This window comes from Lontra canadensis, unplaced genomic scaffold (genome assembly GCF_010015895.1).
Source record: "Lontra canadensis isolate GAN:19392208 unplaced genomic scaffold, GSC_riverotter_1.0 scaffold79, whole genome shotgun sequence".
NCBI lineage: Eukaryota > Metazoa > Chordata > Mammalia > Carnivora > Mustelidae > Lontra > Lontra canadensis.
In genome coordinates, this window is record NW_022631073.1 from 4,990,917 (window position 1) to 5,013,580 (window position 22,664).

Sequence of the window (22,664 nt, forward strand, 5' to 3'; positions counted from 1 at the left end):
GCCCTCCAGAAATGGGTTTTGGCTCTGACTCCCCGCAGCTCTGTAAATGCGACAGGAGCAGCTAGGAGGGGCGTTCTCTGGTCAAAGCTGCCCGGGCTGGGCAGGTAGACAGGTGCTGCCCCATGAAGACCCCACAGTCTGAAGCACAGGAAGCCAGCTCTCCCATGGGCACCCCTGTCAGCAGGAGTCTGGCTTCCTTGGAACAGCATTATCTAGAGAGGAGAGAACTCGGGTTCAAGGTCACCAAGACTGCAGGCAAAAGGAGGCTGGGGCAATTGGAGAACATATTCACCCTGGGAAATGTGCCACAAGGATTGCAGAGAGCTGTCTCCTGGAATCTCAGAGGGGACACATGGACACGGCTGGATCCCGTCCCCCCTGTGCCCACCACCAGAACCAGACTCAAGGCCAAAGCAAAGGCCGATACCCTCTCAGCTCAGTGGCACTGGCTGTGCACAGCACTTAAAATACAAAGTGGTTCCAGACCCCACAGGCACGGTGGGGTCGGGCTCTGCCAGGGCAGGAACACACTGAACCACACAAGTTTACCGCTTGTGGTTCCCACGTTGGGCTGATCTCCGTCCACTAACTGGGATCACCGGCTCTGCAGAGCTGGAGGCAGACCGCTCCGCACGCAACCCCTCCTGCAAGGGCAGCTCAACTGACAATGGGCAGGAAGAGCCCAGGGCCTCAGGAGACACTTGCTGTCCAGGCTCCTAAAGCTGGACCTCTGCACTCCCCATATGAGGGAGTAATACAGTAGTGAAAATCCTGGGCACGGGGAGGTCACTCCCTCCAGCATGTGGGGAGTGGTGGTCTTTGCTGGACACTTGGCATCCACCAGCATGAATCTGCATCTTCCCGACTGTTCTTCACCCAAAGGCGTCCCCGGGAACTCTTTCCCGTGGCCACCCAACTCACAGGGTGTGCTGAAAACAACACGCACCCCGTGCTAAGGCAGGCACGCTTCCCCATCTACAAAGTGAGCTCCTTGTATGACCTGAGCTCAGCAGCCTTGGAAAGATAGTCCCAGGAGGAGTGTTCGCTTTTCGGTTGGTCCTGACTCTGACCAGGTGACCACAGGGAAGAACACACAAAGAAGGTCTGTACCACTTCTTCAAATCTGCCCTGGAGGACATCTTCTGTCATGTAAAACAAAACCAAACAACTCCTGCTCGGCCTCCGAGGATGGCATTAAGAAATTTCCTCAGCAATTTGTGTCTGGGATTTGGCTCAGGTCATGATCTCGGGGTCCTGGGATCGAGCCCCACATTGGGCTCCCTGCTCAGTGGGGAGCCAGCTTCTCCTTGTGCCACTGCCCCCCCACTTGTGCTCTCTCTCTTTCTTGCAAAAGTAAATAAATAAAATCTTAAAAAAAAAAAAAGAAATTAGTATCAGGGAAAAGTGAGAGAAAGTCTGAACCTTTCTGATCAGGCCTCATGAATGATGGAATCACACCATCCCTCACTGAGCTGGACTTGGTGAGGCCTGGGGGCAAAGCAGGTGCCTCACAGCGTGCTGAGTCCCCATGGGGTTCCCTCTGGTCCACTTTTCAGTGAAGCCCATCTTACTACATAGTTCCTTTTGGGTGTCGTGTTGTATGTATGGTTTCCTTAAACTGGAAAACCACCCCAAATTCATATATATAGGCAGAATATAAATAACAAGTGGGGAACTCCCCTTCTCTCGCATTTTTCTCAGTATTAGAAACTCACTTCATAAGGCACCACACATTGGAGACCTCAGGGTCCAATAGAGAACACCCAACTGTCTGGACAAACACCACTCGGAAAAGCCGGGCCCCCCATAAGTGACACACAGACTGTGTTTACCTCTGGGGTGTCATAAAACGAAAACACACCATTCTTTTTAAATCAAGCTTAATTCCTAGGTTTAATATCAAAAATAAAGAAATCTGTCCAATATTCAGCTTGACTCCATTTTTCCATGTCCCAATCATCTGCAGGTAAATGGCTAATTGAAAATACTGTCCCCACAGTAAGTTGTAGCGTCAGACGGGAACTGAGATGGTCATTTACTTTAGTCGAGCAATAACACTCTGTCTGAAAAATCAGATTTCTGACCACTTAATCCCTCGAGGCTGGGGGAAGGAGCACGGGGACCACTTCCCCATGGCGGGGACCAGAGTTGGGTGGGGAGGACCCTCCCAGGCTGCCACCTGTCAAATGCCTCTACTTTCCATACACTGCAGGTACTGAAGTATAAGCAAACCAAACTGGGGACTATTTATAGTTCAGCCTCGGTCAAAGGAGCACAGCCTAACAAAACACTCACCCACCTTTCCAAAACACACTGCATCCCAGTCCATTACAGGAGAGGAACTCACTCTGACTATTTAGGGTTTTCTAGTTCTTGCAGGAAACCTCAGTGATTTTCCCCTGAACACAATGCATCAGGAGAGAAGACAGGCTGTCAAGAATAATCACAGAAAAGGAGAGACAGAGGGGCTTCCTCTAACCGACTCTCCCCAACCTCTGCATCCCAAGCAGCCCCGTGTTCCTGCTGCAAGGACAACGTATCAGACAGAATGGGAGAAAAATCGTTCCTGCTACGAGAAATAGGTTGCATGCTAAGAAAAGTGTCAAGTGCGAAAAAGCTGCCCAGACTGCCAGACAGCAAACACGCTCCCTCCCCTGCTGGGCACGGTTAATATTTATATTCTCAACTAGTCACCCTTAGCACTGCCTGTCCCTTCCCCGGGTCCTCTGTATCCGTGACATGGAGTTGCAGGGCACTGGGTCTTGAGCGCAGAGAAAGAATCGGAGCTTCTCTGATGTGGCAACGTGGGAAAAGGCTTTCAGTCCAGGCTTTGGTTTTTGAACCATTAGAATCCAGTGAACTGAAAAGACCAAGCTGTCAGCGTTCATTTTCTTCCTAAATCAACCAAACTGTAGAATAACATGAAATATTTCACTTTACAATATAATTTGTATCTTCAATTTACTTGCAGCTCTAGGAATTTGACAGGTACAGTGTTAAGTAAAAACACTCCTGCAAAGTCTCGGTGGAAAGGGCAACAGGAAACAGCAGACAGCACCCTCCCCGCGGATACCAGATGCCCGCACGACCAGACACCCCCCGCGTCTGTGGTCAGTGTCAGAGGACCTTCAATTAAGGCAATTCATTAAGAGATCATCAAGATAGTAAGAAGTATTCTTTTGTTCACTGGATACCTCTGCCCGGAATTATTTCTTTGTGGACCCGAATATAAAACAGGTAACTGCATTTTATCCCAGGGAAAGCACTGCTACAAAAATATGTCATGTACTTTATCGGTTGACTTCGTAATTAAAAAACAAAAAAACAGAACACATTTCCCACTGACATTCTTTCAGTCGGGTAGTTACTGTCTGTTGAGCACCTGCTCTGTGCCAGGCAGGGTCACTGGGCACAGACCAGCCACCAGAATGACAAAAAGGGATTTTCCCCCACATGGCATCAAAGACCATGAATTCCATGAAGACAGAGCAAGGGACATGGAAAACCATCTTCTATGAGCAGACACATATAGAAGATGCCACAATCCTGCTGACGTCGCTCATCATCAGGGCAACACACATCAGGTGACAGTGAAGTATCCCCTTCCACCGGTTAGGATGTTTATTATCAAAAATAGAAGAGAGAAACATTGGTGAGTTTGTGGAGAAAAGGAAACTTGAGTACTATGGCTGGAGCAGCCATTGTGGAAAAGAGTATGGAGCCTCCTCCAAAAAATTAAAAATAGAATCAGCATCCAATGCAGCCAGTCTCCTTCCAAGTGTATTTCCAAAGGAAACAAAAGCACTATCTTGAAATGCTATCTGCACCCCCACATCTGTTGCCATGTTATTTACAAAGACCAAGGCACAGAAACAACCTAAGCACTCATCCATCAGTGGGTAAATAAAGAGTATGTGACGCAGACTGAGAAAACGGAATACAATTCAGCCAGGAGGAGGAACGAAATCTTGCCATTTGTGTCAACACGGAGGGACTTTGAGGATGTTAGGCTGAGTGGGACAAGTCAGACAGAGAAAGACAAATAGTTAAGTGATCTCACGGATCTATGAGCTCTTATTTATCTAGAATTTATATATGAATATATTTTATATATCATATATTATCAATTAATACAATTATGTATGATACGTAATAACGTTTTCTAAAACGCACACACACAAACTCGCCCAGAAGAGATACTGGCTAATATTTCGTGCACGTGTCCTCTGTACCAGGTACGAGTAGGGGCAGCCTGGGATCTGAATTTGGATCAGTGTGACTCTAATCCCCACACCCTCCTCGCTCCCACTGCCAGGTGAGCCCGGGCCACGCCTGCAGGTTTTCACTGTGAAGCTGGGGCACCTGACTGGGCATCTCAGAGAAAACTACCTCCGGTTCACAGATGCATCCTTGGTAGGTGAAAAGTCAGTCCTGGCATCTTCAGGGAATGGCCTCTAGTGTTTACTGTAAGGGACACTGTCATTGCTGGGGTCATGCAACAGGAAGGGGGGTTGCTGAGAAATGTGGAAATAAAGAGAAGAAGATCACTGAAACAAATCACATATGTTTCCATTAATTACTTCATGTCACTGAAATTCTGTTTCCTTCCATCCATAAAATAGGTTTATCATTGGCATTTCTGAGTCGAAATGATTCTTTGAAGGGGGCCGTCCTATACATGGAAGGACGTTTAGCGGCATGTCTGCGGTCCATGCACGAGATGCCAGCAGCCTGCCTTCCCCCAGCTGTGACAACAAAAACGTGCCTGGACATGGCCATGTTCCATGGCTGGGGCTGGGAGAGAATGACAAAATCCCCCCTGGTTGAGACCTACGAGAAAGGTACCAAGACCACACCAGCAACCCAGCAGGCATTCAACTGACCTTGGCCGTCTCCTCCTCCTCCCATCCTAGCCTAAAAATAAAAGCACCCCAGCCCAGGGTCTTACAGGGCATGTGACTTCTTCCAAGTCCCAGGAGCGCTGGAGGTAAACATTTAGGACGGAAGGATCTGGAGAATGACCTTAATAAAATGTATTTCCTCCTTTTTGATTTGCGCATGGAGGGAAGTTTCATGCATCAAACAGAGAGCTCACTTGGCTTCATTTCTCATAAACTGAAGTACGTCCTCCAGGATTAAGAGCCCGCAGACGGCCTCATCAACACCAGCCAGGAGCTCACAGCAAGGTGTGCGTCCGCTCTGAGAATTCTTAAACAGACTTTGCCCTTTCAGAACTTTCCTCTGAAGCAAGTTTCCCTAAGTAAGAGTCCTGGCTGAGAGCTCTTCATCACTGCCATTCCCGAGAGTAGCATGAGTTCTCATCTCTGAATTAAATAAAGAGGCGATCTGAATAAAACCCAACTGAATGAAAGATCCAAGTTCCGTGCAATAAATTAGTTACACATACTGGGGAAGATCTGAAATTATTTGTTTTAATTTCAGGCCCAGCTTAATTATTAAGCACAGAGCAAAAGCATGCATGCCACAGAATAAATATACGGAAAATATTAAAATAATTTATGAAAAGACCACAAAGGACAAAGGGAACTCCCACTGGTAGCCACGTACCATGCAGATGGGGTCCTTTTCCCACTGGGGGACCTGGGGTGCCATTACTAGATGTGATTTGGTATCTGTCTTGAAATCCCAGTGCTTAAAGTGGCCAACCCAGCCCCAGAGAAACACCTCGTGTTTCTCCAGGAGACTTGCCTCTAGCTCAGCTCTAGCCTGGCTTGGTCCAACCCGCAGGCGTGTGCCTCAGTGTCTGCAGACTGGTGTCTGAGCAGCAAAACATCTCAGGTTAGGCCAATTTCTTTGGAGAGCAAAAAGGTTCAAAGACGGATATTATTAAGTGTGTGAGCTGGGTAAAACGTGGGCATGCTGAGCTCTGGGGAAATTTTCATTCCAGAATGCTTTCAGTATACTGACTTTGAATTCCTAGTTCTTCCCTGAGAAACAATATTTATTTTTTTTCCTGTGGTCCTCAGTAAGTTGTGTTGTGACAATGTTTATGTCAACAGCCACTGTACACAGTTTCAAAGGGAAAAATGATTCTTAGGTGTGCTTAAAATCTTCAAGCCACTGGATATGCAAAACCTCAGTAGGAAGCCAGTAAGTTGAAAAAATAAATTAAATTAAAAGTAACAACATCAACTAAGACCCCAGGCTTCAAGGGAAAGAAAAAAAGATGTCAAGAAGAAATAATCCAAGAGTCTCTAGAGCCCAAAACACTTTCTATCCATGCTTTCAACCTGCACAAAGATTTTAGCCGCGTGTCCTTCCACAGGAGAGGTGTTTCCTGAGGAGGACGTCCAACAGGAAAACATGGTCCTCCCAGATGCTACCAGTATCAGCTGCCTGGTGGCAGAGCCCCTGAAGCAGATTCCCAGTGAGTGGGACCCCCCACCTCTTTCTTTCATCCCTGGGCAAATGGCACATTTTCTCTGCTCTGAGCCCAAGGCATGTGCTAGCAAGGACAAAAATTCTTTCACAACACTGGAACCAAATGGCGCTGTCCCTGCAAACAGTCTCCCCGGCAAATTTGCTTTCTGACCATTATCATGATTTACCCTTAAGAAGCCTGGCATCTTAAAGGTAGAATACCTTTCTAAGGCTTAAGGCCCTTTCTTGTCCTGACTACATGCCAAATTAATCTTGGCAGAAACATCCAGGAGCTTGCCATCTTGGACTCCGATACATCTGATGGATACTGCTGCTGAGTGGGGGAAATGTACTCTATTTAAAAGGAGAGAAATGGCTCCTTTATAAAACTATGCATGGGAAATTTACTGCACACGAGGAGCCATAGGTGATTAGGATTATGTGAATACGCACTGTGCACATTAGGTTGGTGGAAACACAATGTGCTGTGTTAATGGACTGAGGCAAACACATCCTGGTCATAAGATGCCTGACTCATGGGGGAGAGAAGGAGGAACAGAAGGGGGCACATCCAAAAGCACCAACACTATAGCCAAAAGAAAGGTGATCAAAAAGGCAGACAGAACAAACACCAGCCTGGACTGTCCTGGGACAGTCTGCATGGGGCCATGATCAAAAACCATGACCTAGACCCACGGACTAAATGGCAACGATGATCTCACAAATTCCGAATAGAGACACAATTTCAAGGTTTCTAAGGACAAAAGTAAGATTAACTTGATTCTAGATAAAATAAAACCAGACCATCATGTCTGACTGGCGGTCTTCAACGTTTAAGTGGTCAACAATGAGACAAGACTATATTTGGCAAGTCAGCAAAATGCACCGTATTTGATAAGGCTGTGTTTCAGGCAGGTCTGATCGTAATGGCCAATATATGCCACGTGGCAAGATTCTAGCATTTTAAAATTGAAATGATGATCTCTTCCATCTTCCACGGGCAGAATTCTGAGTTCTCGTCTGATTCCTTAACTGTGATGTCCTCTTGCTACACGTCTCACTGAAGGATCTATACCACCCATCGTCAGTCTCTGCTGACAAACTACAAGGAACTTTTTTATCATCCAGTGAGAATTCTGAAACCTGTTCTATTTTCCTTTTTGCTTTGTCTTCCAGGCAGCTTTGAGTCTCTCAGCTTGTACAGAGTTTTGTGTTTTCTCTATGGTTTTCCATGTTCTATTTTATATTCAGGATCTATGAATCATTACTTGTAAAACAGACCAAGCCCTATATGAAAAAAGTGTGTAGGATATAAACCACAAATCATAAATGGGCCCCAGCTTAATGTGTACAAAAGCAAAAGTACCAGACACCAAATATGTGCTAATACAGAGGGACACTTGAAAATCATTGATAATCACCATTGCAAGCTTTGAGTGATCTGAGGAAGTAAAAATGGTGGTTTCATTTATTTTTATCCTGAGAGAGGGACACAAGCAATAAAGCCTAGTGAGAATCCAATTCAGGGTAGCTGAATTTTTAAAAAATTCTGTTGCAAGACAAAATGGTTGACAAATGCAGGAAGGGTTTTGGTCCATGTTACACACACAGCATGAATTAGAAAGTCTAATGCTAAAAATCTGAAAATTAAACTCCGTATAGCCCTTTTCTTCACCCAATGTACACTGTAGAAGTGCCTTTCTCAGGTGAAATTATGGCAGTTAACAAGAAAAGCTTTCTTCAAGGTGAAAAAGGAATTCAGTCAAACCAGTGAGTAGACGCATTGCCTCCCAGATCACTCCTGTGCCTCACAGTTCTAGTCTGGGATTTTTAGTGTACAGACACACTACTGGGATGAATTCAAGTCCTAAGAATAAAAGAAAGACAGAAACTCAACCAAGTGGCCACACTTCTACCAAGAACCAGCGAGAACTCCAGGAGACCCACAGCATGAGTCTTCAGTATTAGACTCTGTGCACACACGGTGAAGCATAAATCTGGCAAAGTTGGCTACTAGGAGTTCAAGGATGGATATTAGCACTTAAAGGCTAACACAGAAGGTCTCTGCTTCTACTACAGCATCAGATCTTACAAGAAGACTTAGCCTTTGCTTCCCTCGGGAAAGATTATGAAGCACTTCTGGGAGATAACACGCAAGCACACTTCTACGAGATGTGAACTGTGCTCATCTTAAATGTCATCTTACCATCTGGCACCACTGTATCCAAGAGCAGAGCTATGATGTCAGGCCATCACCACTCGGTTGCTACCCTGAACATAGCAACCAAGTAACCCCTGTCCTTGGGACAGTCACTGGGTCCTCTAACTTTGGTTCCTGATTTACAAGTGATTGCTCCAGAACTGATGGGCGCCATCTTTAATGACACTGGGCGAGCCCCCGGTGTTGAGGGATGATGGTACATTTGCAGACACAAAGCTGAACAAGCACACAAACATGTAAGAGACCACGGAGGCTGTCCGTCAATTTCTAAGCTGCGGATGGTAAAACTGCATGTCCAGCTGTGCCATTAAACTTAAATACAGGCTTGTGGAAGCTTCTGGGAATTACTGCTTATTCTGCGGAAGCAAGGAAGTCTCTGACCCATGCCGGGAAGAGGAAGAGCATGGCAGTCTGGTGACATGGAAGGTATCAAGCTATGAAGTTGTAGATTAAAAAAAAAAAATAGGTAATAGCACAGAGACAATGCCATATGGCATCTATATAATTTCTAGGAAATTACTTCATTACAATAGTAGTGAGCTTCTGTTCTTCTAGAAGTTTACAGCAGGACTCCATCCATTTCAGCAATCAGTGATATCCTCTTAAACAAGCACCCTTTCACGGCGAAGAAAGCCGAGTAAAGAACGTTTTGACTTCCGGGCTTAACATTCACTCAGGTAAGCAGGAGTCTCCCAGGAAAGGTGCACTCGAAGGACACCAGGGTTAAAAACAACACTCTCTCTGAAGCACGGGAGACATATCCAAGGTAGCAAGGTGGTTTAGAGGGTGGACTCTGGATGTAAAGTCTGGCCCTATCACTTCCCAGCTGTGTGTCTTCTGGCAAGTTACCAAACCTTCAGGCTCCAATCTCCCCATCTGTAGAATGGGCATAAAACCCCAGCTGTCTCAGAGTGCTGCTGCGGGGACTGTGGGCATGATTCCTGGGCTATCCCCACGGCAGCACCTGGTACACGGAAAGCCTGTCAAATGCTCATGTGCAGCCCTCGGATGCAAACACAGGATACATCGCAAAGAATGACTGCCTCCCATAAAAAACGAAATAAGCTCTTCATTCGGAAGCGGACATGTAAGCAAGAATGTTCAAGAGAACTGAAGGGTCACACACCCAGGGGTCTTCCAAAACCCAACTGATTCAGCTTCTAAAAACCAGTACTGGTCACTCAACAGAGCGGGCCACAGTGGGATTCCCAAACGAGCCTACACTCACTGCTGCACAAACACTGACCTACATGTATCCTTTGCGGCTCACTCCTCTGTGACACATTGTTGGCTTGGGAACCTGTTACTATAGCATGTGTTGACTGTGACAGGAACCTGCATGGCTCAGAGCCTTGCACAGCCAGAATCTCTGCAAACCCAAGTCCTTTCGCTTGGTACCAGCACTCGCCCGGGCACACGGACATGGCGACACACGTACACGCATACACGCACACACACACGCATGCACAAACGCTGCTCAGCCTTAGAAAGTTCTACCAGAGGAAGCACTCTCAGCTGGATGGCTCGGCCCCAGAGTGCTAGGATTTTAGATGAGACGGTTCTGTACCACATTTTATGTGTGACATAAACCACAGGGAGTTTATATTCACAGTGTGTCCCTCATCAAGATGTCTCTTGGTGCTGCAGCCTCTGGGCACCCCAAACAAGAGGAGAGGATGCACGCCCCGCTCCAGACTTGAATTCCATTATCACCTACACCAGACTTCATCCTCAAAGTGGCCATCACAGTCTTTGCAATGAGGACACAGCAGACATGGCTTCTCCTTCGTAGAGGTTCCCTGCCCCCAGACAAGAACTCTCCTCCCTGCAACGAGATGCAAAGGCTTGGCTCCCAGATGCCACTGCACACCGGGTGTCTCTGTCACGCAGCTGGGCCCTGCAGACGTGCGCCAGTAAGCTGGGACACAGGGACAGGGCTGGAACACGTGATTCTGGAGACCACAGGTTAAGCCACCTTCTCACCGCAGAAACAACAGAACACGTCGGGAGAAGCTGGACAGAATATCCAGAGAAGGAGGCTCTGAGCACAGTGCTCCACACTTTGAACCAGAGGCCACGTGGCTTTCAGCCACGCTATGGTTCTGGGGTGATGGGAGGACGCTCAGACATGTCAGGGTTGGCAGCAGAAGGCCGACAATGGACTAGAAGGGAGAGGGAATGAGGCGATCATCGTGGTAAAAATGAAAACAGACTCTCGCTCGTCATCAAATAGCACCACTCAATAGAGTGTGGCTGTACCATCCGGACAGTTTAGCCCGTGGGACCCTGGGATTGGAGGCGCCAAGTCAAACTTAGAGGTGTGAATCACATCTGACCTTTGAGGGAGCAGCACCCCCTCAAGCCCCACCCCAGGGTGTGGAACTGATGGGCTGGGCACCAGGCCGCGGCGGTCACTCTGAGAGATGCAGGTCACATTCTCGTGCGCGGTCACCAAGAAGAGAAGAGAGACCACACTCTGCACCAGGGCCTGCCTTCAGTTCTGATCGGCACTAAGACCAGGTCAACGGTCTCTTGAATGATGCCATTGTTTGTCGCATCAGGGAAAATGCGAATCCAGAGCACAATGAAACACACAGCACATCTCTCCCCAGGGCTAAAATGAGAAACAGTGACCCTGGCAAGTGCTGGCGGGGATGCAGAAAAGCAGGCTCATTATCACCCTGCGAGTGAGACCCTAACACGTAACACGGTACAGCCGAAGTCGGGCAGTTTTTACAAACCTAAACGAGGAGTGGGCACAGAACCCTGCAGACCTACCCCAGGGGCTGTATGCCAAGGAAATGAACTTATGCTCACACAAAACTCCATATGCCAATGTTCGTGGCGGCTTTACTCGTAATAGCCCCAAACTGGAAAGAGCCCAGCTGTCCTTCGGCAGGTGAATGGTTAAACCATCCATACCACGGAACGCCGCCCAGCAATCCAAATGAACAAACGACCGGTGTGCCCGGCAAACTGAGTGCACTCCAGGGAATGAAGGAGAATGAAAAAAGCCAATCCTGGAATGTTACATTTGGTATAATTCCATTTACACGTCACATTTGAGATGCCAAAATTTTAGGAGTGGAGGAAAATTAGTGGGTGCCTGGGTTTCGAGAGGGTAGAGCTGGAGGGGCGAGGAGGAGGTGTGCGACATGGACAGCGAGAAGGACCCACGTGTTGGCGGATTCAAGAAAAGGCGCCATGGCCAAGCACAAGCACAGCAGGAAGATCTGTGGGACCCCCGTGAAATCTATCATCGCTGAGCCCCGGGACGCAGCAAGGAGCTCTAGTTTTGCAAAATGTTATCACTAAAGGAACCTGGGTAAAGTATACACAGATCTCTCTGTATTTCTTTTTATAACCGCAATGCCTATGAATCTACAATTATCTCCATAAAAAATGCAGTAAGGAAGGAGGAGGAAAAAAGGAGGTCAACAGTAATTTCTTCCAGGAATCACATGTGATTGAGAACCCAAGGACTGTTACTGGTGCTTACAGAAATTATAGAACACAAGCACTGGAAAGTTAACCAACAGCCTTCACAGGGAAATGATAAACAAGGCACGAGATTAATATTTAATAAGTACAAAGAAAATGCTCACTTTTTAAAGCTGAAATAGAAATGCAAACACCTTTCAAAAACCTAGACAGAGGACAATCACTTGGGCTAATAAACACATGGTTAAAATAAGATGGCAAACTGATGGCAAATTGTACCCTTGCCAGAGGCTGCCTCAGACCAAGGCTAAGGGGGGGTGGGCCCTAGGGCTCCGCTCTGTGTTTCCCCAGAAGGCAGAGCCCCGTGTTGGCATAAGGAAATCACCCACTCTCCAGGCCTGCTTCTCCAAACAACTGTTTGCATCACAGAATGGGGAGGATGTGTTCCTCATAGGAGAGCCCCCATGGTATCCAGGCAACACCACTGTTCCCAGCAGACGCGAATTAGACACCTTGTAAGAGGTGGGAGCTCTCCTCCCCGTACTCACTTATTCTGCATCATGTTCATTATCACCCAGTCAAAAGGGTAGACGTTCTTCCCAATGAGGTTCTTAAACATGATGAATGTTTCCATCAGGAAATCCTGAAATAAAAAAAAAAAAAAAAAAAATAGAACATTGCAACAGCCCACCAAGAGAAAGGAGAAAACCAATCCCCTCTTGAATAATTACAGTATAAATGACCTCATTTTTTTTAGCGGAATGAAAACATTCTAAAAAGTAATGAAGATGTATTTCACAGGAGCTTTTTTCTTTCTGTTTGCCAGAGCACCTCCTGCCTGTGATAACTTTCGCAGGGATATTTTCAGAAACGGGACCTGGGCGGCTCTCTGTCATAGTCATAAAGAGGAGCTCTCCAGGTTACAAATACTGCATTCTTTCTGCTTATAGGAAACATGCACTTTACAAACATCACATGCAGGATTTACTCAAAACACATTTTTCATTATGAACAGGGCCCAGCAGGTTTAATATGGGGTAGTTACACCGTTCCTTCTTCTTGCGTAATTTACAAACCGAAGGCTCAGGTGGGAACTCCTGACCATCTGCAGCAGCTTGGCTCCTCATAACCATCGGAGCACGTGGTCACGTGGCCACTTTCAGATGGTAGCTGCGACCCCACAGCTTACTCAGTGACACTGACGCCAACCTGGGGCACGATCCTCTCTACCATGCGGGTCATTCCCTGCCGTGCTATGCTGCTCGTGGCATCCCGAAGGGGCATCCATGTCGGAGGGACTCCAGCCTGGGCCTGTCCGAATCTGGAGAATTTCTTGAACCTGCAGGCCTGGCCCTTGCTCTGAGCTGACCAGCACAGAACTAGTGCGTACTCTGAAAAGCACACGTCTCCGGGAGTCTGCAAGCTCCCTCCAGGGCAGGATGGACGGGGGAAAGCCACAGAGAATTCACTTAGAAAAATGAGGCCATGGTCAGAGATTACCAAATGAGTGGCTATTTCTCATTTATTTAATCTGTGGAATCATAATTAGGTGCACTGGCTGTGAAGCCCACGGTGGTGTACAGAATTTAAGCAGCCAAGAAAGCAACTCTCAGCAAAGTCGTAAACAAGTGCTTCTCGCAAAAAGGCACCAGCTAAATTAGATAGCATCGGTGAGCTGCTGGGCCAAGCCAAATCCTTTCTTTGCAACTGAACTAGCCATGCCAGATTCTGGCAAGTCATGCCTACTGCGTGCACCCTACCATGAACAAAAATTCAGGGAGCAACCGTGATCCCCTTTTGACAGTAGAGGCCCCCAGTCAAGGAGAAGATAAGCACCTGGGCCTCTTCGAGAGAGAAAAGTCACCCCATGAACTCCAGACTCTGCTTGCACGAGCTCTGACCACAATGCCCTGAGTTCACGCCGGGCAGGGTGCTCCGGGGGCCCTGGACACGACGAATGGGGCTAATAACCGCAATTTGTATTTCCCCACTTAAGTTTCCCCACTTTGTCAAGAATTGCACATTTTAATGACCAGGTTGCATATTTGGCCGGCTGAGTGCCATCATTTAGTCACATCTCTATTTGCATGAAATTGCTTTCTTGCTGATCACTCCTCAAAGCCTAATAATTGAGATACAGGGTCTGGGTTTTATTATTCTGGAAGAGAAGCACATTTTCCCCAACTCCCTTATTTTTTTTCCTAGGAAACGCAGTCCCATACTTCATTAGTATGGCTCAGCTGTTGAATTTTGGTACTTTGCTGATCAGGCAAAACGCTGTATATTGTGGAGGATGAGGTTTTGTGAGGCGTCCTTGTCCGTCTGCAGAATTCACTAGCCATGGCGATGGTCCTCTCCATGGCCGATGAGGCTTAGCAGACGATTACACTGCTATCTCCAAGTCAACAAGGGGATACAGAGGACTAATATAAGATCTTTGGTGAAAATTTCCTTTCAGTGCCAATCCATTCCCACTGTCTTTTTCAGTTTGATTATTCACAGGATGCCCCATATAATAAGGGGGCAGCTCTAACAACAGCCATCAGTCCACAGCCACAATCTTCTTGTCATGAATCTATCTGCTTCTGTCCGTCCCCATCCCCACCCACTGAACAAATGGTCATCCTCTCTCACCCAGACTGTTGAGGGGAATCCATGTCCACTTTTGTCCCTCATGATCCCTCCCCTTGACCCAGAGTGGCCTTTGCAAATTACAAATCTGGCCACGGCACCAACATTTCCCAACCTTCCATTTCACCCACATGCCTGGAGGCTTCCCAATGTTCTTAAAGACAAAGCGTCTTGGCACTCGAAAGAAATCCTGCTATGCCAAAGGAGAAAGTGTTTCAGACAAGGACCCTCAGTAGATGATCATCCGATGAAGAACGGTCAGGAGACGGGACACTGGCCAACGCTGTGGGGATGCCGAAGCATAAGCTAAAGATCACATGACAATTGTGAAGGGCTATGTGTCTTCACAATGGGGAGGTCAGGCTGGTGCCCGCTCTCAACCAAGCGATCAAACTCATGGTCAGGTCACGGTGAGCTCGGCATCCCCACCCTCCCAACGGTCACAATGGGGAGCACTTCACCCCAGCTCTGAAGCTCTCCTGCCGAAAGGATAAATCTGAACTTCAGGCCAAGCTTCCAGTTTGCAGGACGTATGGAGGGACCAAACAATAGGACATACGGTCCCATGGAGGGACCGTATTTCGGCATACCATACGTATGCCGAAAACCATACAAAGCAGCATGAAGAAAGACAAGACAGGGTGAGGGACCTGTTCTAGAAAAAGCAGATGAAGGAGGCACAAGCAAATGCAATGAGGGAATCTGGACGGGATCCTGAATTGAGGAAGCCCCTCATGAAAGACAAGAAAGACCGGGAAGAATTGAGAAAATCTGAGTATGCATGCTTCTGTGTGTGACATTCTGGAATGGCAATGAGGCTGTTGGGGGAGGTCCTAGTTCTTGAGAGAGGTTCGCTGACCCACTAAGGCAGAGGCATGTTTCTCACACACTTACAGGACACCAAAGTGCTCAAAACTGGTGCATTTGGGTGTCAAGAATCGTAGTGTTCATTGTGCTATTCTTTCAGGCTCTCTGCACAGTTGAAGTTTTGTGTGACCAACAGGGGAGAGAGTACAGGTAGAATTGGGGGAATGCTCCTGAGATCCAAGGACCACAGCAATGTTGCCCTTCAGTCTGGATCCCGGGCTATAGATCTGTAAGACGTTAGCACTGGGGAAAGCAGGTAGAATATTACTTTGTACAGCCACATGCGATGCCACAATTATCTCAAAAAGTTTACTCAAAAAAAAAACAAAGGCCTGGAAAAATAATTTTAAAACAAAGAGGAACAAATAAATGGTGTAGGAAGTTGAAAACAAGCAAAGAACACAGCGTTTCTGAGCATGGTGTACAGGGTCCCGGTGTGGTCGGACGGCCCTGTCGAGGCTCACCTCACCCCTGGTCCTCTCACTGCCCCTTCTCCCCACCCCCATGGCCCACCCCCACACAGCCTCCTGAGCATGACAGCTCCCCTCCCACTCCCCCGACCTGCAGGGCTCGGCCGTCTCCTCCTCAGTGTTCCACGATTCTCCTTTGCAAAGGCTTCCTGCCCGGCGGACTCCGTCCAGTCCGGCTACTTCAGGAGGACATTGTGCTGCAGCATGGACAGCGGGGGTTGGGTGGGAGGACGCCCCGATTAGAGGGGATGTTCTCCGCCAGCCTACAGGGCCCCGAGAGCAGGCCTGTCTGCTTTGCCCGCTACTTCCTCCACTGTGCGACCATCAGGTTGATGCTCAACAAGTCACTGGGGGAATTCACTGAGAAAGGCTTCTGCGCTCCCCAGACTCACCATCTAGTGAAGAGTTCTTCCGCTATAGCTTCATTTTACAAGAAAAGGGTCCCAAGAAATAAACATTCCTCACGAGGCTCCCCGGCCACTGAGGATGCTCAGGTCGCCGTGTGGCTGCCCTCCATGTGGAGCTCAAGGCTCAGCCATGAGCGGAGGGTTTCGCAGACACACGGACAGCCGCCTGCCAACATCCTTGCTTTCCTAAGCCCCACGAGCATCCTCACTCACCGCGGCCCAGGTGGGAGATGTCAGGACCACCTCAGGACAGGCTGATGGCCGAGTGGGACACACAGGGTAAGGGACCATGAGCAAAGGGCGTGTGTCCGCCTGGCGAGACAGGAACAGCTGTCAGGTCATGGCACAGGGCACAGGGCATTCCATGAAGGCACAGGGCATTCCAGAGACAGAAACCTGCTGGCTCACAGGCCTACTCCCTGGGCTTCCCTAGGTAAGAACCCAGAAGTGGAGAGGCCACGGGGCAGGTGGGGCTGCTTGGAGACACACAGTCCCTGTGAGTCCACGGCGGAAGCCAGAAGGCCACGGCCCTCGAGTTTTGCATTCACTCAATATTTATTTTTTTATTTTTATTTTTTATTTTATTTATTTATTTATTTGACAGAGAGAGAGAGAGAGAGACAGTGAGAGAGGGAGCATAAGCAGGGGGAGTGGGAGAGGGAGAAGCAGACTTCCCACTGAGCAGGGAGCCCGACGCAGGGCTCAATTCTAGGACCCAGGGCTCATCACCTGAGCTGAAGGCAGATGCTTAACGACTGAGCCACCCAGGCGCCCCTTCACTTGACATTTAACCAGCAAGCGTTACTTCCACCTGCACTGTCCTCGGTTAGGGCACGGTTCATTCGCTCACTCAACAGACATTTCTGAAGGGCCACCCAGTGGGAATTTGGGACATGTGGCCAGACAGCCGTCTTCCCTGGAAGGTCCAGGGTGCTCCTCATCACCTCCGATCTTACAACGGACACAGAGCAAGTTCCCTACTTGTGTTCCTGATGGTGCAACCGGACAGGTAAGAGCCCGCCGCCCGCCCTGCCGCTCAGCATCTCCACCGCACAAGAGCAGAACAGCCCCGCGAGGCGCACCGCACTGGAAATCACTCCTTCCCAAGGATCTGGAACCATACGTGTCCACTGTTTCTCTTTTCTGGATCATTCTGCCTCACACCGTGCTCCCTCCGCTCCCTGGCCTGGGGTCCCAGGGCCATTTGAGAGACCGTAAAAGTAACAGCGCTGACCCCATGACTTTGGCATTGACGGTAACTGCAGTTTTGTACAGGAATCACTCATCCAACCAAACAAGGGCTCAATGTGAAAACCTGAAGCCGCACCTGTTACAAGGACATGGTCCCAAGAAAATGGTCTACGCTGTTTTCAGATCTCAGTACTAACTAACTTTCAGTTACTGAACACAAAATGATCTCTCATTTTTGTGGGCAGTTGTCGGAGTAGAAAAAAGAATACTTTCTATGTACGGTTAACAGATAGGAACACACTTCACAAAGGCTCTGACAGATTAACAACAATAAAAAGGTCTACAGTCCTTGCAATAGGAATTCATGATATTCAAACCACAAATGCCATTTTATAGCGGAAATCAAATTGTCTGCAAATAATTGATTTTCTGAACTGCTGTGTCTAAAGGAAAAAAAAAAAATCCCTCGGGAAATCAGGACCACAACATGTAGTAAGTATCTGGTCGTCTTCTCTGAGCAAAGAGAGAGGGCACCCCTTGGAATTCAGCAAATTATAGTCATTTTTAAAAACCGCTCTGTAGAATCACGTTTCTCGAGGCACTAGAGCTTCCCTACCAACGAAACCTCTTAATGGTTCAGATGAAATATTTTTTACAGTTTGCATGTGTGGATTTGGATCATTAGGACTGTTCTGATAAAGGACACATGATTAATCGCAGCCCTAAGTACCCAGGACGGGTAATGCTTCTCATTCTGAAAACTGTATTATTCAGCCCAGAATGCCATCTAGGAAACTGTTCATGTAGGTTCGGCTGCAACTCCCTTCCACGGACCCAAACAGGGATGAAGGATACCGTTCAGATTCAGTGATGGCACAGAACGTCCCCGTATCACATGATTTCACTAGGCCATGACAGCCGAGGAGTGACAGGACCAAAGGTAATACAGATCACATACCTGAGCAACCCGTCCTTTAAGCTAAAGAACTAAACACCAAGAGACACAAACAATGTATATTCCTGCTCCTTCACTTTCATTTAAGGAAAACTGCTATGATTTTAAGGTACAGACCCATTTTTGTCTCCTTAGAAATTTAAATACATGCATGCACACACAATCAGAGTGGCAACAATTAATAAGGCTGTTTTTTATTAGAAATAATCTTTTGGAAAATAACCATCACATGCATTCTTCTTCTCCTCCCTTAGTAAAGTAGATACAATGATGTAAAGTGTCACCAACCTTGTTCTAGAAACACTAGTAGCATTTGCTAGATCCACTAGGAATCTAGGGGTCTCAGAATTAATATCTGTGTTACTAGACCTCAGAGTTTAGGTCACCATCTAGCCGAGAACTCTGCCAACGAGTGTGGTGGCAGCTTCACGGAAGACATCTACCATCCGGCCATGGGATTTCAGGTCGTTAGGGAGGTGCTTCTGAAGCAAGAACTTCCCCTCTATTATGCTTGTCCTAATTAAGCCGTATCATAGTTGCATTGAGGAAGACTGAAGAATTATTTGGAGAAATGCTGATGAGCTCCCATGATTAGAGCTAATTAATACAAGAGTATGATTTACAGCTGAAAAGACTCTGCCTTCTGCTATTGAGAAACCAATCCATACATGAATAGGAGTTACTAGAACACTCTCCATGGGTAGGGTCTCCACATCTCCAGGGACCCCAGAGCATAAGGAAGCCCTTTCGGGGCTGACATGCTGAGTCCCTCCCAAATTCAGTGTTAGGAATAAGTCTGTGTGTTGGGACCCTCGTTTTCTTAGAAACACAGCTTCTTTTTTGCCATGTGGCTTCTCAAACAAACTGGAGCCAAGTCCCCACGCAAATTCATACTTAAATCAGTCCCCATACGCAAAATCATACTTAAAATGGAAACACCGACAACAGTGTCTTGCCTATAACACTGTCCCCCAAACATACTCCTATGAAAAGGGCCAAAGTCACACTCACCACAACGTCGGTCCTCATTTTTCCAAAAGTCTTGATCAAATGGGCATAATGATAATCTTCCATTTGTCGTAAAATCGCTGTCATACAAGCCACGAAGTTTCCCTGTAAAGGAATGAGAAGAATCAGTTAGACGGGGAGAGAACACCACTCCTAGGAAATGTCGGTATCAACTAAGATTCTGTCGTGGAAACGGTCAGGGGCGTGGGCAGGGGGTCCCCGAGCTCCAGCCCCCTGGCTGGATGGCTGGCATTACGAGGACCGGGCCCTCCGACCTCACCATCTTGGTCTTTGCTACACCTCCTTCTCTCAAACTGCATTAAATGCTTCCTGAGGCTGGAAAAACAAGCTCTAAATATGTTTTGCATTAAATATGCAAAAATTAGAGACAAGATTGAAAGCACGGCCACTCCTGTTTGGTGCTCCACGGAAAGTCGCTGCTCTTGTTACTGGGCAGACCGCGTGTGCAGCCCTTCCTCCTGGGCCATGGCAAAGAGAGGACTTTTATTTCTCAAACTCTGCCTGTGTCCCCCTTGGCCAATTTGGAGGCAATCACCACCGATTCCACAATGAGTTATGGTCCAATTCTCGTCCACAAGAAGAATGTGAAGAGGCAGGCAGGCTCATCAGAATGCAAAGTGGGCGAGAGAAGGGTTTCTCCTAGCAGAAAAGGAAGAAGAAGAGGGAACACAGAAACCAATCAACAGAATCAAGACCTCGAGAAAACAGCAAGACCAAAGCAGTTAATGAAGAGGCAGCCGGTATGTGTGCAACCATGGGTATGCATGGGTGTGTGCACACAGGCAGGTGTGTGTGTGTGTGTGTACGCAAACGTGCATGTGTGTGCACTGAAGGGGACTGAGCTTGCGGGTGGGTGGAGGGCCAAGTTGGAGGGCCTGTTGCCACTGTCCACCATCTACCCCTTTTGGGGGTCACAGCACAGGACATCTTAAAAGCCATCCTTGCTCTTCCATATTTTCCCCTAAATTAATGACATTTAAGACACACGGGACATATATTTTCTCCCACTAAACCAGTACAAGTATAGTCCAATTGTAGGATGAGACACATGTTCAGGCCTATCTCCAGTTTTGCCCTCTTTAATGAGTTCCCAGACCGCATTCCTTTAGGAACCTCACTCCTACAAGCAGCACACTCGATACCCCCATGTCCTCTGCATGTATCTAAACACACACTCGACAGTGAACGGGACAGTCCACTATTTGCCCCAATCCCCTGTATTCCTCTAATACACATGTATGCTTCCAAATGAGTCCCCAAATTGTACATGACGCAAACTGAACAAATACAAGTATGAACTACGGGACATTCTGTTTGCACAGAAATGTAAATTACTTGTGAATGATGAGAATTGCCCAGATTCAGATTCCAAGATAGAGTTCAAAAGAAGAGATGGGGGCGTCTGGGTGGCTCAGTGGGTTAAAGCCTCTGCCTTCAGCTCAGGTCATGGTCCCGGGTCCTGGGATCGAGCCCCGCATAGGGCTCTCTGCTTGGCAGGGAGCCTGCTTCCCCACCCTTCTGCCTGCCTCTCTGCCTACTTGTGATCTCTGTCTGTGAAATAAATAAATAAAATCTTCAAAAACAACAACAACAACAAAAGATGAAGAATGCTTCTCTTCTGCTGGAGGAATGATTTGTAAAATGGCACAATGTCTTTGAAGATGAACTTTTGAAATATGTAAATATTTGGCATTCCCAGGAGCTCAGGAGACCCTGCCTTTGTCTCTCTACTCTTAACGAGATGCTAGCTAGCTCTTGGATAAGGGTCTTCATGATATTATGTGTCACTCAACCACCATGTGTCGAGGGCTGTGCTGAGGCCTCGTTCAAACCCACCACTGATTCTCTTCTTGACTCATTTTACAGGCAGTAAGACTGAGGCTGAGTGCCGCCCCACCACCACGAGTTAGCGGCAAAGCTGGGCATGGCCCTAATGCTGCCGTTGGCAGAGTAGGAGCCTAGCAGCACAGCTAACGTCTTTCCTCTTGTCCAGATATACATTTTAATTCTTTTTCTAAGAAATCTGAGGCCGCTGCTGATGGCCAATGTGAGATGGAGATTCACATTCCTACAGGCATCAGAGAAAGTTGTAGGAGGGTGAGAAGAGGGCGTCACTGGGCACCCCCAGTTTCCTCCCTGATGCAGCCTTCTGTGGCTGGGCTCCTCCTCCGGAGACCAGGAGCTTTTCTGGAGCAAGAAGGGGACTGAACCAGTCAAGATGCACCTGGCAGGGGCTCAAGTTATCTCACTGCAGGTCAGAACAGTTGAAAAATGGGGGCTTCCACGTTATAATCACTAAAATCCCAAAGCCAACTTTGGGTAATTCAATGCAGAATACCCCAGTACTTAATGTCAATATCAAGTCGAAAGAAAGAAAAGCGAAGCCCCAGAGCAGGTTTGAGAATGCCAAGAGCAGGAGCGTGGAGCAGCACCAAGGAGAAAAAGCAGCGCATCGGGAGCCCGGGCAGGTCCTCGAGCAGGTGGCACGGAGATACTCGATTGAGGGAGCAGATTGCCCCAGAATGCTGCGAACTTCATGCAAGGCCAAGGCTGGGCTAGCTGGCACAATGCATAAAATGAGTAAGTCAGGAGAACGCAGTACTTTCAAGGCAAGCCAATGGCCTCTTACTTTATAGCAATGAGGACTAATCGGGAGGACGCCTAGGGAGGGAGACAGAGGCAGGGCAATACCATGAGTTAGAGGTCAAAAGGCCAGGGAGTACAAAGGTGCTATTTTACTTCACCTACAGAAGTATTCCAGAACATGTGTACTATTCAGACTTTCTCCCTTAGAGGAAGCAAATCTTGCTATTTTGTACTCTGTACTAGGCTGAAGCTTTGGACCCCAGCAGGAACGGGGTAACATGCCTGTTGAAATCCGTAGCAATGCTCCCCCTTGCCTTTGGAATGGAGGCCCACGCAAGGGGTGCCCATATTTCAAGAGGGAAGGGATGTGGGAACCATGAGGCTTTACGCCCTCATGAACCTAGCAGAACTCTTCTGTACAGCAGACATGGGTGGGGCAGGAGGGTTTGGTTCTGGGGACGGACCCAGCAGGTAGTTACCGAAGC

The 22,664-nt window shown here is 47.8% G+C and overlaps 1 protein-coding gene across 5 annotated transcripts in view; it reads right to left on the reverse strand.

Annotated features, from left to right (window-relative positions):
• Positions 1 to 22,664, reverse strand: part of DOCK1 (dedicator of cytokinesis 1) — a 490,685-nt gene that overhangs the window by 165,312 nt on the left and 302,709 nt on the right. For all 5 annotated transcript variants that reach the window (XM_032882088.1, XM_032882091.1, XM_032882090.1 and 2 more), the window contains exons 28-29: positions 19,576 to 19,677; positions 12,592 to 12,686 (exon numbers count right to left, since the gene is read on the reverse strand). In XM_032882088.1, coding sequence (XP_032737979.1) covers positions 12,592 to 12,686; positions 19,576 to 19,677 — 197 coding nt within the window. The remainder of the gene's footprint in view (positions 1 to 12,591; positions 12,687 to 19,575; positions 19,678 to 22,664) is intronic.